Source organism: Abramis brama (assembly GCF_963993115.1).
Source record: "Abramis brama genome assembly, chromosome: 4".
Classification (NCBI taxonomy): Eukaryota; Metazoa; Chordata; class Actinopteri; order Cypriniformes; family Leuciscidae; genus Abramis; species Abramis brama.
In genome coordinates this window covers 14,589,310-14,606,669 of record NC_139966.1, presented here as the reverse complement: position 1 = coordinate 14,606,669, position 17,360 = coordinate 14,589,310, and the positions used below count along the sequence as shown (strand labels likewise).

At 34.9% G+C, this 17,360-nt stretch overlaps 1 protein-coding gene across 1 annotated transcript; it reads left to right on the top strand.

The window, feature by feature from the left end:
* Positions 1–8,678: 8,678 nt before the first annotated feature.
* LOC311082066 (uncharacterized protein) lies at positions 8,679–14,708 on the top strand. Its single transcript, XM_084112810.1, has 9 exons — positions 8,679–8,822; positions 9,495–9,574; positions 9,658–9,792; positions 10,599–10,761; positions 10,893–11,427; positions 13,209–13,264; positions 13,483–13,550; positions 14,501–14,544; positions 14,630–14,708. The coding sequence occupies exons 1-9, from the start codon at positions 8,732–8,734 to the stop codon at positions 14,694–14,696; spliced, it is 1,239 nt and encodes a 412-aa protein (XP_083968936.1). The 5' UTR covers positions 8,679–8,731; the 3' UTR covers positions 14,697–14,708.
* The last annotated feature ends 2,652 nt before the right edge of the window (positions 14,709–17,360 follow it).

Here is a 17,360-nt window from a genome sequence, read left to right as displayed (position 1 = left end):
CGTAACACACTGGCTCTGTCTGCTCCCCTGGCTGAAATTACAATGGCAGCTCCAAAATTTTTAAAGAGCCTCCCACCATTTAATCTAAAAAAAGAGAAGCTTTTAGATTATTCAAAGCGTTGTGCAGAATCAATGACTCCAGAGGTCCGTGCTAAAATTGAAGAGCTAAAAGCGAAAGGCAAGCTTCTGCCAATCAAGTATAAATATAGATAAGACCCTTATTTTTCAGTTGTTTTATATTGGGGCTATTGTATTATTTGTTTCTGAATCAGTCCCAGTAATATGTTTTGCTTAATGTTTAAAAAGCCATTTTATTTTTGTGTTGCAATCTTTTAAAACTTCAGAATAAAGTTTTGAACTGTAAAAATCTGCTCACATCTCATTAATTTCCATTATTTGTATTGACAGGCAGGTGGCTACAAAGGGTAGGTACACTTAAAGTTTGGGTATATTTAATTTGTAGCCTTATGCTTTGTTTTTTTAGCACTCAAAAATCACTCGTCCATGAACAGGCTACACTCAGATAGTGTATGCAGATATCAGCGGACTGTGCTGATGACAAAAATCATGTATTTATGCTCTGAACTAGTGAGTTAATCCAATATAAGGCACAGATGGATAAGGTAAGATAGAAATGAAGTACACTTAAGTACAATCTTGATACACTTTATTTTACATAGTTTATACCTGTGTAATATTCTGTAATTGCAATGTAATTAGGAAGCTAATGCATGCATTTAAGCTGTGAACTAGTGAGTTAATTCAAACTAAGGTACATATGAATAAGGTAAGATAGAAATGAAGTACACTTAAGTACAGTCTTGATACACTTTATTTTACGTAGCTTATACCTGTGTAATGTTATGTAATTACAATGTAATTAGGAAGCTAATGCATGTATTTAAGCCGTGAACTAGTGAGTTAATTCAAACTAAGGTACATATGGATAAGGTATGTAAATACAAATGAAGTCCACTTAAGTACAGTCTTGATACACTTTATTTTACGTAGCTTATACCTGTGTAATATTATGTAATTGCAATGTAATTATGAAGTTAATGCATGTATTTAAGCTGTGAACTAGTGAGTTAATTCAAACTAAGGTACATATGAATAAGGTAAGATAGAAATGAAGTACACTTAAGTACAGTCTTGATACACTTTATTTGACGTAGCTTATACCTGTGTAATATTATGTAATTGCAATGTAATTAGGAAGTTAATGCATGTATTTAAGCTGTGAACTAGTGAGTTAATTCAAACTAAGGTACATATGAATAAGGTATGTAGATACACATGAAGTCCACTTAAGTACATTCTTGATACACTTTATTTTATGTAGCTTATATCTGTGTAATATTCTGTAGTTGCAATGTAATTAGGAAGCTAATGCATGTATTTAAGCTGTGAACTAGTGAGTTAATTCAAACTAAGGTACATATGGATAAGGTATGTAAATACAAATGAAGTACACTTAAGTACAGTCTTGATACACTTTATTTTACGAAGCTTATACCTGTGTAATATTATGTAATTGCAATGTAATTAGGAAGCTAATGCATGTATTTAAGCTGTGAACTAGTGAGTTAATTCAAACTAAGGTACATATGGATAAGGTATGTAGATACACAATAAGTACACTTAAGTACAGTCTTGATACACTTTATTTTACGTAGCTTATACCTGTGTAATATTATGTAATTGCAATGTAATTAGGAAGTTAATGCATGTATTTAAGATGTGAACTAGTGAGTTAATTCAAACTAAGGTACATATGGATAAGGTATGTAAATACAAATGAAGTCCACTTAAGTACAGTCTTGATACACTTTATTTTACGTAGCTTATACCTATGTAATATTGTGTAATTGCAATGTAATTAGGAAGCTAATGCATGTATTTAAGCTGTGAACTAGTGAGTTAATTCAAACTAAGGTACATGTGTGGTACTAAGTACTTTCTTACATAATTACAGTGTACCAAGTTTGTAACATGTATGTAACAGACTCGGCTTGTTACATATGTGTAACAGTAGCTGCCTATTACATGTGTGTAATTACAATCTGTAAGTACAGGCTGTACCATAACTTAGTTACATGTTAATTACATTTTGGTACATGTAATTACAATGTTTATTACTAAGTAATTAACTAAGTAATTACTCTGTATCAAGGACACCGTAAAATAAAGTGTTACCTTAACTTGTAGGGAATTTTGAAAGAATCACTACTTTTTTTTTTTCAGCAGCAATATATGCACTTTATGAGACATGACCAGAATGAACCATCAATCATTAATTGAACCCTTCTATTGTTTCTTAGAAGGGTTAGGGTTGTGGTTTTGAAGGGTTGTGCCATCTCCAAAGCAATCTGTCTTGTTAAACTTCATAACTTGCAAGCGTTCGTTGTTTTAAAGTTGGTTAGCTCAGACTGGATAGCATCCAATTTATTTATGCTCCTAGATTGTTGATTTGGAATTTGTGTGGAATTCTGCTTCTTGATAAGTTTGAAGAAGTCAGTCTTACTGTGCGTTCACACCGGGCGCGAATAGCGCGTCAAATTCGCGCCTGCCGCGTCTAGTTATACGCTTGACCACTTTGTGTCCATTCGCGCGTCGAGCGAAATTGACAAAAGTTTGAAGCAAAATTTTCGCGTCAAGTTTTTATGTGATAAAAGATTTACTTTGTTTTTACTTCACCACGTGACAGCAGCAAGCAGGCTCCTGATTGGTTAAAGTTCAGATTTTTCAACTCGGGCGTCAAACGCGTGAATGCACAAAAAGCACAAAATAAAATCATTCGCATCAATCGCAGCAAAATCATTGCTCAATTCGCGTCATTCGCGCGAACAAGGCGTATTCGCGTCTACCACGCCGCGCTCCACGCCTCATTCGCACCGCAGGAATTTTTTACACGCGTAACGCGTCTTTGCATTGACTTAACATTGAAATCACTCGCGCCTGATGCACTATTCGCGTCCGGTGTGAACGCACCATTATTCGCTCTCAGTTACTACATGTACAATTAATTTAACCAACGTTAAATCTTCGTTTTCAAAAATAACATTGTGCACACAAACCTGTGTACATGCTGTCAAGAGCATGCGAAACTTGTAGGTGGCAGTGTAACGAGAAGCTCAGGCCCACGTTAGCCAATCAGAATCCCAAAAATAGTCACAATCTGTGACGTCGCCGCCTAAAACTCAGTTTTTCTCAGTTTACATGCAAACATGCAAACGAAGTTTTTCAAAATCTCCACTCTGGCCAGAGTTTTTAGAAAGAATCGGTTTCAGAGGCGAATTCTCCGTTTGCATGTAAACGAAGGGCACAAACGAAGGGAAATGTCTCCGTTTTTCAAAATAGCCATGTACGTGTAAACGGGGCCTCAGTACAACAGATAACAGACCAAGACTGACTGAACTGAAGGAACTTAAATACTAACACAGATAAACACTGATTAACTGAACACAGGTGATGTAGATGATGATGATTAACTAGACACAGGTGATACAACTGAACTAATAATAACAGTGAAGAAGACACGTGACATGATGACAGGCAGACAAGTCCATTGAAAACAAACTAAACAGAACACAACTGTGACAACATATGCTGATGTACTAGGGAATACCAATGTTACGACGCGGTGGCTTCACTTTTTATGATTTCATGAGAAATCCAGTTCTCTGTATAGATCAGTGGTTCAGACATCACTCATTTTACCACAATATTCCATGAGAAGTCTGGATATGGAAGACTACTGTATTTTTTTTTTTTTTGGAAGAAGAAGAAGAGGTTCTAGAAGATGTTCTGTTCTTATTTCAGCAATCTGTGTCTTTTAGAGAGAAATGTCAAAGGCAGTTGGTTAATCTGTTACTACTCTTGAACATTCTGTCACAGGAAAGAAATGGAAGAGAGCCAAAACTATTCAAACACCATCTGTCAAAAATTCAAACACAGAATGTTTTTGATCTTCTGTTTGTCTGTCTGTCTTTCTGTCTGACTGCATAATGGTGTGTTCACACCAAACGCGAATTTCATTATATGCGCGAGTAGATTACATACAAAGTCAATGCAAAGACGCGAATCGGCGCGAATTGTTGCCGGGCGGTGCGAATGACGCGAATTGAGCGACGCGTTTCCTGAATCGCGTCTTCCGCGCAAGTTGAAAAAATTTAACTAGAGCGGAAAATTCGCATGACGCTTAGTTGCGCAAGCCAATCAACGAAGAGCTCATTGAAACGTCACCGGTTTCGTCCGTTCCCTCAGGTTCCCTCACTGTTGTCGAAAATGGAGGAGATGCTAATTGTTGCTGTATCAAATTGTATCAAACTGGGCACCCGTCATTCTCATATAACGCTGGAAGCGACTATCATCCCGGCGCAGTTCCTTTAAAAGACGGTGAAATTCACCAAGTTTAGTGCGTTTCTGGATGGTGCTGTGAACCCAGACACGTCGACATTTGGATGTCCTCCGTTTTTGGATCTTCCACAACAAATACAAAGCAGCAATACGTCTTATTCTAGACATGACGGAAACGTACGGCAGAAATAAAGTGTTGTTGTTGTTGTTGATACTCTTTTTGGCGGGATATTTATTCGCTAGTGACACGGACGCGCGAATGGATTAAAATGTGCAAGCGTCTAACTAGACGCGATAGACGCGAATTTGACGCTCTATTCGCGTTCGGTGTGAACACACCATAACAGTTGTCATCTTCAACTCTAAGCTTTAAAACTACTTTAAACTTTTAGGCCTGGCTTTCTCAAGGTAAAAGTTTAAAATCTTTTTTCTATTTTGTCCTCATTAATGATTTTAGCCATTTTTTTAATCCTGATCCATAGGAAAATCATTTCACTGTCTCCAGAGGCATTATATGGAAGGAAAAAAAGCATTAGTATTTATCAGCATTTACTGAAAATGCAAATATACTCTTTTAAAACACTTTTCTTACCCGTTTATTGTAAACAAATTCCATTGTGGTTCATGAGTCACTCAACTCCCCTCGTCTCATTCTTGTCCAGGTCAGGCAGCGGCACTGGAAGTGCTTATGATGTCTTTGCTGTGGACTCAAACCCCAAGACATCAAAAGTTACCCAAGAAAAACATTGCAACATCACGTTAAACCTTGAACGCGTGAACCAAAACATCAACACGAATGCATAAAGGATGGTCAAAATGTGAAATTAATGGTAAAAAAAAGAAAAAAGATGAATGATACATATATAATCAAGCATGATATGTGTAGTATGAATGCAAACTGAATGTTCTACATGTGCTGCCATTTTAGCATTATCATGTGAGTTATAGAGCACATTGTGTGATTACCATTGACAAATCTTCTCCCATATGGATAGAAAAATGTTTATTGGATGTGAACTTCAAAATCTTGGCAGAAGCTTTAGGTCATCCAGGTACTTTTGTTTTTTGTCTAATGTTATATGAATACTGTGATTTCAGACATATTAATAATTTCACATACTTCTTTTCACCTACTATAGTAGTGAGACTCTTCAATTGGTGCCAACAGGGGTGACACACTGATCCGACACAAAGTGTTTGTTGTCATCTGTTGGTTCAGTGTGAATTGGCCTACAGTCTCAGCTTCTTTCTGCAAATAATATTAAAACATTCAAGTTTCTTAATATTACAGCTGTCAATACTAGTGATGTAAATTAAATAACTCTTAATTTAAGCACTTAAGATTTTTTTGGGTGGAAGGCAAAGGTATGTTTACAGACTGACTCTTAATAGTTTTTGTTTATTTGATATAAAAGCTGAATATGGAATAAATGCTTGCAAAATACAAAAACAAAAAAGGACTTCATGCCTACATGGTAAATGGAAATCTTAAATGACTTTACATTGTATAGTCTTATATTGGATGTATCAGCTCAAATAATTAATGAAACTGTCAAACTTAAATTATATTTAACTGGAACAATTTTTTTTTTATATTTATAGTTATATTATATATAATATTTTTTGTCAAGCTCAGAAAGCCTTCATTAGATGATCATTCCTTTGTAAAAACATGTTATACGAGTGTCTTCTTTTATAGCTGTTAATACTATTGATGTAAAGCTCATAAATAATTTTATTCAGTCTTTTTTAAAACTTTTCTTGATGGAGGGTGAAAGGCATATTTTGACTAATTCCTCTGAATAATCAAACTTAAATATTTGTAAATAAAAATAAAAGGCTTAAAACTATTTCATGTGTGCATGGTGGAGGGATATAAATGAATTTACATTGAATGGAATCATGGTTGTTAAGTTATGAATTTGTTACTCTTGCACAATTATATTTTGTTTGTCGAGCATAGAAAGCTGTTTCTTCTGTAAGGACCCATTCTACAGTATATTACTTTAAATATTCATATGCCTCATACAAAATATGTAATTTTTGTTTCAAAATATCTTAATTAAAAAAATAAAAAATAGTATAAAAATTGTGTTTTAAACATGTTTTTTCAGGTTCCACAAAAGAACAAAGCTCCAGTGACTCCGATTTGAGAGGAATATCCTAGAAATATGAAATACTAAATCAAGTCATCTTCCATAGTATTTCTGTATTTAAAATGTAACATTAATAACCAGCTTGGTTTTATCTTTTTTTTTTTTTTTTACAACAGAAGTCAATAATCAGCGTTTGAGGGATAGATGAGACTTGAAATATCCATTATACTGAGGAAGTTAAGAATGGAATGCTGGGATTAGTCATGACGGAAAGAACCCTTACGGAAAGAAAATATATTTAATATTTATGATCAATATATATTGATTGTTATTATATTTTATTGTATAATTAATATATTGTATTGAATAATACATAAGGAATTTCCACTTTTCATATATTTAATATTTGTGACGACTATATTTACTTTTATACACTGTAAATGAGAAGTAATTAGTTGAGTTTAATTGGAAATCGTGTGGAAACAGATTGCCTTAAATTTCTCAAGCATATTTTACTCAAGTTGTAAGCTGTTAGTACGAAGACATAAAAAAAGAGTGTTGGGACAGCATTAGACTGTGCATTTATTTGCCTTTATTAAACTGCAAATACTTTGTGTGCAAAAACTTAACTAAAAAACATCAACTAAACAAATAAATTAATAGACATTACTGCAAAACAGTTACTTCCTTTAAATAAAGCAACATGCAGCGTATTTCAATGTTTCTTGTTCTTCTCCTGGACTGAAGCACAGGCTCTACTCTTTAGCACAATGCTGACCCACAAAAGGCAGATGTTTTCAAAATCTTCTTGAGCAGATTTAAAATTACAGCTCAAGCAGTGGCGGAGGCAGAAAGTAGATGATGGGTGGGCCTCTAAAAGTGAGGGTGGGCCAGAATAATTCACATCATCCAATGTTTTTCAACTGGCTTAATTTGGGAGAAAAAATGGCGCCAACTAGGGGTGTAAATCGGACAGTTCATCATGATACGATACGATATCGATTCTCTTAGCCAGCGATACGATATTTGCCGATACCTCAAAAAATTCTGCGATACGATTACGATTCGATTCGATTCAGGGCTATATCGATTGATTAATCGATATTTAGATATTATGTTCGCACAACCAGTTACGTTTTTATTAACTCACAAATGCAACCAAAATATATAACATGAACGTTTAATTAAACTCTTTGAAAATTGCACACCCTCTCCCAATTGGGACATTTACAACAGAAGAGGTCATTTGCAAGTACTCCGTTCTTTTTCATTTTCATAAATCATGTTTATTTTATTTTATTGTGCATTCCAAGTAATATCAATCAAACTGCAGCTGGGTTGTTTTGATTAATAATAATAATAACTTAAAAAATACAGGTAAATTACAAAAATAAAAGTTAATTGTAAGTATGTTTTTTATACATTAAAAGTTTTTTTTTTTTTTGCAGATACATTCACATTTCATGTTTCAGAGTTAATCCAACCCAGTCTCTTACTACTGCGTATCTATACCACGAGTTTTCATTTTCATTTGGCGTAGTATTTACACGCCAAAGTCACATTTTGCGTTCATATGATACGCAAAACCCTCCCGTTAAACTTCTATTGATGGAAAATGCGTATGCATTGCACGCAGTCACATTTTGCGTTCATATGGTACGCAAAACCCTCCCGTTAAACTTGTATTGATGAAAAATGCGTATGGATTGCACGCAGAAATGTATTATAGTCAACGTCATCGTCCCGCCCCTTAATCGTACGAAGATTCACGATTCCATCTCGTGCAGATGCCGAAGGTGCATGCAGAAATACGCGTTATTATTATTATTTTATTATTATTATTTATTTTATTTTATTTTATTGTACAGAAACAAAACTCATAATCTCTAATGGGGACGAATGTTGTTATTACATCTAATATTACACGCTTGCTCACTACGGGGACTGTTTTTACAGTTTAATTCTAAACAATCCATTTCCGGGAAACAAAATGCTTGCAGAATTTTCAATAATTCAGTGTGAATATTTTATGCTAGTTATTGTAGTTCTATATCTGTCGTCTTTATTTATTCTGCTCTCTGCTTTTGTCTTTTTGACTCATACACGCATTTTTGTTTCTTTGTTTGTGATTGTATTTGGAATGGTAAAAGTATTAACTAATAATAATAATAATAATAATAATAAATTAATAAATTAATAAAAAAAAGGTACATTGGCCTGAATTTTAGTCATTCGCTGCTCCAGGAAACACCCACTACCGCTTGAAAACCAATTAAATGTTTAAACATTTTCAGCGCCCTCATCACTTCCCGCCCCTCAATACAGTGGTCAAGTTCGCCTCTTCCATTGAATCATCAGAATACACAAGTAAGTATTTAGCAAAGGAATAAAACATTTCAGTTCTTGTTAACCCAAATTATTGTAAATGCAATAGCTTCCGATATCTAATGTGTGTCAATGCTGTCAGCATCAAACGTTATTCTTTAAAGTGAGCATGCACATGTAGCCCTACAGTTGTCAGGCGATTAAGGTCTGTTTAAAATAATTCATTATTAAACATTTTAGGTTAAAATGTAGTGTAAGAGTTTGCTGTGCGCAACAATTGTTTTTTATTGATGCACCATATGTTTGTGGTTACCTTATGGTGAGATAACTGCACATTGCTTTAAGTCAATACCAGGTATTACGTGTAGATCACAGATGTGTTATAACAGCCCTGCAAAATCATCCAATACTGTTTATCTTGGCCAATCCTGAAAACATTTGATGATAATGAAAATAAATTAGTTATTATTAGTCTTTAATAAGTATGTAGTTTTTGAGAGGTACCACATCTATATATATATATATATATATATATATATATATATATATGTGTGTGTGTGTGTGTGTGTGTTATGTATATACATACATACACACACAGCTCTCAAAAACTATATACTTATCAAAGATAAATTAATCTTTAATTTAAGTTGTGTACTTGATGTCTATCTTTTATGTATTTATGTAATTTAGTAATTTTGTTTTGTTTTTGTATAGTCCAAATGCCAGGTTCAACCTTACGCCAGTGTCCCCACTGCAAGATTAGGATGAACTGCCGCCACCGGTCCTGTTTTAAGGTGATTTTGCATAACTAACACTGATTCTTTATGTGGCATTGCATTTATTTTAATACTCAATGTATTTCTTTCTCTTTTCGTAGTGTGGAAAATTGCTTGATTTTAAATATAAGCAATCAGTGCGGTTGGCAAAGTTCCGTGCCAAAGCCCAGCAGTGGGCTAAAACAACAGTTGCATCAAGGAATCAATCCAAAGTCCTTGACAATTTAGCCATCATAGTAAGCAAAGTTCAACATTATAATTTACCTCACACTTTGTTCTAAACTAAAACATTGATATTGGAGGCTATACAATATAAAGATGTTTAACATACAAGTACACAAATATAATACATTACATGATCCTGAATACATTTTAATTCCTGTAAACTGACAGTTCAAATAAAAAGTTATTCATATTAATTCCAATAATGTGCCACGAATGGGCAGAACTCTTGTAAATAAAAGAGCTACTAGGCAGTTGGTAAAGTCATAAAGTCGTCACTGTAGCAGCCATTAGAAGCTCTGTTTCCCAGAAAAAGGAGAACTACTGCACATGCACAATGACTAAATCTAAACAAAATTTACAGTTTTAACTCTATTTACTCTATTTCTATTCTCTTATGACACAGTTCATGCCAGATTTTATTGCTCATTTGTTTTGAGATTTCAGAAGTTCATTCAAGTCATTCAAAATAGCATTTAGCCTTGCATAACCTAAAAAAAGTTGGAGGCGTTGCAAATATGGCTACCAAGTGAACTGATGTTCATTGAAAGCAGAAAGCTTGTCATACTCAACTTTAGAAAAAGCCTTGATTTGTTTTTCTGTTTTTTTTTGGGGGGGGGGGGGTTCTGAAAAAATACAGTCTGAATAGCCTTTCAAAATATTTTGAATGATGTAATATAAATAATAAGCCTGGACATTAAAAAAAACAAACACATGTTGCCTTGGAGTCACATGATGCTAAGCATATTTTTAACTGTTTCTTTCAGAATTATAATGAACCATTTTTAAAAGCTGTACTGTTTGACTTTCTTAATTTTAGATGGAGAAGCTGAAAGCTCTGGGATATGTTCCTCTTCTTCTACTAGGGAAATGTTCGAAGGCCCGTAAGTGGACAGCAGAGATCCAGTGTCCCTTTGAGTTCCCAACTGAGGGACATATGGTGATGGAAAAAATGCTCATCCTCTTTGAGCATATTTTACAGGGTAAATTGTATATTTGCAAGCAGTGACACCTAAATACTGTAGCTTCTATAAAAGTTTCTATGTTAAAGTGCACTTTATTTAAAAAATTTTTGAATGTGTTTTAATATGACTTTAATAGTACTTTTTTAAAGGATTGAGTCCAGAAGAAGAACAAGAGGTCACAGAAGGTAATGAAGCAGAAAGGCAGGACTTGAACAAGACTGTAGAAGAGGACATTATACTGGAAAACAATGTAGAAGTGGAAAGACTGGAGGATGAAGAGCAGATTGAAGAACAACAGATAGAAAGTGGAGAGGAAGAACCAGAGAGGCCTGTTGAGGAACAGAGATTCAAAAGTCCAGAAAATGAACAAGAGGACACAGAGGGTGATAGGACAGAGAGTCAGGACTTAAAAGAGGCTGAAGAGGACATTTTATCAGAGAATAATGTAGAAGTGAGGATGAAGGAAAGATCGGAGGATAAAGAGCAAATTGAAGAACAACAGACAGAAAGTGGAGGGGGAGAACCAGAGAGACCTGTTGAGGAAGGAGACATGAAAGTGACGAAACAAACTAAACAAGCAAAGGAGATGAAGAAAAAGGCAAAGAAAAGAATGAGTAGTGCACTTAAGATGAATGAAATGGAAGAGAGAAGAGAGATAGAGGGAGTCGTATTAAAACCAGAATGGTGAGTAGAAGTTGGGCTGAAGCAAAGAATCTAGATATATGAAAACATTACACTCCTATTACTCATTAATAATGCCCAACATGGCAAATTAATCCAACCTTCTAAATAAAAGAACAAATTGTTGATTAGAAAAGTTAACACGTCATCCCAACTGCTGTTAGAAGCTCCGGTTGCTATAGAGCTGGTAAGTCCCGCCCCTTCCGCTAACCCCACTGGACCTCAAAGTTGAAAAACCGTCAATGCAAGTAAATGGGAGAAAATAATTATTTTCTGGTCCCGTTTGAATTGTGCCATGAATGTGAACATATGTTGTCTGTGAATTTTTTATATAACTCTTCATGTTACAAGTTTGACAGTATATGGTATGATTCTTCAGCTAGCAGTTGTGGAAAAGACATAACGAAAAAAGACTACATGTCGCCTATGTGACGTCACCCCATAAAGTTGACTTACCCGTGGTTTTCGCCAACCTCAATGATTTTGTCCTCTCCCTGAAAGAAGGCGGTGAAGTGCACCAAAGGCACAGCCATGTTTAGCGGGATCCGTGAGCTAGTGTCCGTGTGCTAGTGGTGTTGACGTTTCAAACGCGTCGAGAGTTGTAGTCCACAAAGTGCTCTCACACAAAGTCTAACCGTATCAAACTTCTACCCGCTAAATTGTAGCATTCTTTACACGAAAAGTTATATAAAAAATTCACAGACAACATATGTTCACATTCATGGCACAATTCAAACGGGACCAGAAAATAATTATTTTCTCCCATTCACTTGCATTGACGGTTTTTCAACTTTGAGGTCCAGCGGGGTTTTGCGGAAGGGGTGGGACTTACCAGCTCTATAGAAATACACAGTATTTGGAGATTTGCGTGTATGACTGCTCATGGGCTGCTCCAGCCTGAAAATGTTTATGTACACTCACCTAAAGGATTATTAGGAACACCATACTAATACTGTGTTTGACCCCCTTTCGCCTTCAGAACTGCCTTAATTCTACGTGGCATTGATTCAACAAGGTGCTGAAAGCATTCTTTAGAAATGTTGGCCCATATTGATAGGATAGCATCTTGCAGTTGATGGAGATTTGTGGGATGCACATCCAGGGCACGAAGCTCCCGTTCCACCACATCCCAAAGATGCTCTATTGGGTTGAGATCTGGTGACTGTGGGGGCCATTTTAGTACAGTGAACTCATTGTCATGTTCAAGAAACCAATTTGAAATGATTCGAGCTTTGTGACATGGTGCATTATCCTGCTGGAAGTAGCCATCAAAGGATGGGTACATGGTGGTCATAAAGGGATGGACATGGTCAGCAACAATGCTCAGGTAGGCCGTGGCATTTAAACGATGCCCAATTGGCACTAAGGGGCCTAAAGTGTGCCAAGAAAACATCCCCCACACCATTACACCACCACCACCAGCCTGCACAGTGGTAACAAGGCATGATGGATCTATGTTCTCATTCTGTTTACGCCAAATTCTGACTCTACCATCTAAATGTCTCAACAGAAATCGAGACTCATCAAAAAATATGAGACTGTTGTTGTCAGATTTTATTGGTGATTTCCAATCTGAAATTTAATCTTAAATGTAATAATTTAACGGTTTTGGAGAATTTGATGTTTCCCCATTCAGAGAGATAGGAGCTGCACTTGGATGCCCAAGAGTCATTTCAAAGATGAGCGCAGAGTGAAATGACTTTGGGTAAAGCCAGTACAATGAGCAAGGAACAATGTGAACTTGAACTAAGGCTAAATTTGTTTTTTTGTTTTTTACTTCACAGCAAATCAACTGTCAACATGGCAGCAAAGAGAAAGCGCCAAAAAAATACAGACACAGGTATAAAGTGTTACAATACAGTTAGCTCTGCATTGCTAGTCTATTACACATTGTCAGTCATCTATTTGGAAAGTTCTCATAATATTGATGTTTATATTTGTTTCAATGCTGTTTAGATTTTTAGATGTTTAAAAATTGTTTTGCATTTTAACTTTTAGACATTCTCTGTTCAAGTTAAGTAATTAATTCATTTCTAACCAAATTTTACATTTGTACAGAATGTCCATTCCATGCGTCTCTGGACGTATTTCCAGTGGAATATGTATCCAAGACGCGTCTCAGAAAGGTAGGCATTGTTCTGTATCTTCAATCTGTTAATGTTGTGTGTTCCATAATACCGGTGACGTTTTCATGTAAAGATAATTTATTTAAATAATTTATTAAATTAAGTAATTAATTTATGTTTTTGCTCAAATGATTGGATCAGTATCCCAAAATATTTAGCTCTGTTGTAATGTTAAGAACTCTACATTCAATATATGCTAATGTGTAAGGTACTTTATTGCAAAAAATAAACATCTGGAATGGAATTAATATTTGCTTACTGATTACAGTATGAGTACAGGCAGTGCAAAATAGCATAAGGTAGAAGATCACAAACCAATACACAAACTGTTATTAATAAGGTGAAGAATTGTAAATTCATATTTTATTATAAAATATTCTGTACAGTACTACAGTGTTGGCTTCTACAGTGTAGTATAAATATAACATATAATCTAACTATATAACATGTTAAGGTCAGGTATATATTTCCATTGCTTTTGAATGTTAACAGCAGTTGCTGTTGACTGAAGTTGCTCTTCAGTGTGTTAGGCTTTGCTTGAGTGGCATTTATGGGTCAGTTTTGGTTAAGATGTTAAGAATTCTAAATGATGAATTGGAATTCAAATTTCAGATTTCATACTTTGATGACAAAACCTGCTGTAGTGTGTTTTTGCAAGTGTAGGTATGTTGGAGCTTTGTTTGTGGAGCAAGGTCTTTTTAATTGGTCATGAAAGCTGTCTGTAAAGGTTAGGGGTTAGTTTCTGTTGTAGTAGCATCCACCATTTGTTACGTACATAACTCTGACCTGCAGCTGTACCACAGTAATGCCACATGTGCTTTGTGAGTTACATTAAATACTTTAAAAATTAAGTGATGTACTAAAAGTGATGTAATGATATGTAAAGACTGAAATGTAATGATGATTTGTTTTGTAATTGTTTGGCTCTTTATTTTTTACCTAATTCACAGGGACGTAAAGAGGTGTTGGTGCATTGGTTGCCTTGTCCGTCCTGGTAAGAACAAGTAAACCTACATGGCAACTTAATTCACCTCTGTAAATTTCTCATTTATTGATTGTTGTTTGTACTTTTTTTTCAGTAAGAAGACATGGCCACCCACCTGGCAGCCTGAAGATCACATTCAAATTACTCTCAATCAATGTTGATTACATTACCCCAGTACATGAAGACGTTTTTTTTGTTTGTTTGTTTGTTTGTTTTTGAACCACAGTTTCTGTTATAGTGGGCAAATAAAGGTTTGTGTTTTCACAATGTCCAATTACGTCTTTTGACCATTTTTGTGCCTGAAATATCCAGGAGCTTATCCCAGCTACCACAAGCCAAAGGTATAAAATCACCTTGAACAAGTGACCAGTCTGTCACAGAGATGACACATACAATATAGCCTGTAGTTCTTTAAAAACTATACCTGCATGTTTTTGGAGTGCGGAGGACACTGGTGTACCCAGGTAAGCCACAACACTGGGGAAACTATCAGGAAGGGCTCAAGAAAATATGAAGTCATTTGTAGTCTTACATGATAATTTTTGAATGTAAGCTCATTGTGTGTGTATAGTATAATATATATATATATATATATATATACTTGTCTATTAGTAAATATGTGGATTTGAACAACCATATTCTCTCTAGACTAGAGGCTAGATGTACAAGGTATATTATATTGTCATATATTAGCACATAGACACAGATTGCGATTGAGTCTAGAGAAAGTGAAGTATCACTACTGCATTAATGCATAAGAATATTTGGTAAATACCATAGTAGAATTATCAAATATTTACCCTTGTATAGTCAAACAATGCTTTTAATAATACAAAACAGAGAGGTTTTTTAAATAATAATTCTTACTCATCCCTTTTGATAAAATTAAAATGGGTGACAAAAAGTTATAGTTAATGTATAGTTAAGATGAGAGAAATTGTAAAAAAAAAAAAAAAAAGTAAAAAAAAAACCTGTTTTGTAAAAAAATGCAGGAAACACAGAAGTGAATAAATGTATACCTTTAATTGACTGTAGATACACTAAATATTACAGAAGCACTTCATTTGAGGAGCTGCACTTTGGTCAAGAAATACTACAATGCTTTAATAATTATCAGACGATTTTTTTTGTAAGCAAAGGAAGAAAAAGTTTCACAGTAGACACATCTTTAGCGGGATCAGGTTAACCCCAAAATGCAATCTGTCGTTTTAGATTGATATTTAATGGGGGCAAATAAATGTTTAAATTATAATCTGTTCATTCACCACAAGAACCTGGAAGATTCTGTCATAAATGACCATATATGGACAAGTAAGTGTGACGCATCCGCTCAATTGGGTTGTCATTGGCTCTGACCTTCCCTTGGCACCCACAGGATTCGCTGTGGTTGGACAGTCTTAAAAACCATATTAAAAACTGTTTAATGTTGTAAAGTACGTGTTACTGTCATTATTATGTAAGTAATACATTCAGTTAACAAAGCAGTGTTGCTATGTTGTGAGAAATTACCCCTTTACTGAGATCCTAACCCTAACCCTAAGCATAACTTCCCTCAGAGTAGAAAGGCAGTAAAACATACACAGATGTATTCGCATCATGGACAACAAAGTGTTGAGTCACATTTATATTGTCTTTTCAACAACTTGTCATTATGTAAGTTGTTGCAAGTTTATAAACATTGATAAAATTGGCCACTTTCTAAGTGAATTGTTACATGTTCTTGGTTACTTACATTAGGGCAGCTCTAACCCTAAGTGCAAGCCCTAACCCTAACCTAAGACATTATTAATAAAATGCTTTTTAAGATTCTGGATTATGGCACAAGACAACTATATACAGGGACTTGTACTATACCTAAAATGCAATTCTACATACTTTTTTATGTATTTTATTGTATACAATGTTCATTGCTGGGTAGTAACTGGATTATGTAATCAGATTCCAAAAATTAAGTAGGCCTACTTGTAATTAGATTGTTATATTTTCACGAGTTCACACTTACATATAATTTGAAGGTGTAAGGTTTAATGCGTACTTGGCGTGCTGTCTGGAGGGAGGGCTCCGAGCTCGGAGTTCGGCCCGAACCCAAAGTACTCCCCCCGTATGTAAGTGTTTAGGACTAGAAGCGTGGAGAAGGGGTGGTGGAGGGATGCTGCAAAACTGTCAATAGACTGAGGTGAGACTGCTGAGTATATATACACCTTTTACCATTGATTGCTGAGTGCTCTCCACTTGTGTTAATTATCTGAACTTGCTCCTCCCGAACCTTGTTAATAAAACATCATTTAAAATACTCATAACCAGACTGCAGTAACTTTTTATTGAGTTCATGTTATTGTCACAATGGAAGTGAATTTTTAAAAAATATACTGTATATTGTCCCTACTTCTTTTTTTTATCTTTTAAAATTCCTTTCTTAAAAAAGCCTTCTGATTATATAGATTCAGAAAGTCTTCCTTCCAGGTTTGTGGAGTAGCACTCACAGATTAGCCACTAGTCATGTGTCTATCAAATCAAATCAAATCAAGTATATTTGTATCAAAGCAGCTTCACAGTATTAAAATAAAATAATACAACAAAGTTTGTTTCTAGTGGAATTTATTGATTGATAGAATAAAATTAAATATCCCCAAAATATCCCCAACTGAGCAAGCCAAAGGCAACAGTCTATCAATGAAAACTCATGCAAAACACAGTATTTGATCACATATGATTTCAAATTGTGTTTTGTTTTCTCAAAATTGCAACATTGAATATATAATGGTGGAAACAGTATTTTTTGAATATCACTCACTGAATCATTTAACCATGTATTACTGTCTTCG

Coding starts and splice junctions, on each gene's coding strand:
- LOC311082066 (XM_084112810.1), top strand. CDS start 8,732: ATGTTTAAACATTTTCAGCGCCCTCATCACTTCCCGCCCCTCAATACA. Junction 13,265..13,482: donor CCAAAAAAATACAGACACAG/GTATAAAGTGTT, acceptor ACATTTGTACAG/AATGTCCATTCCATGCGTCT. Junction 13,551..14,500: donor CCAAGACGCGTCTCAGAAAG/GTAGGCATTGTT, acceptor CCTAATTCACAG/GGACGTAAAGAGGTGTTGGT.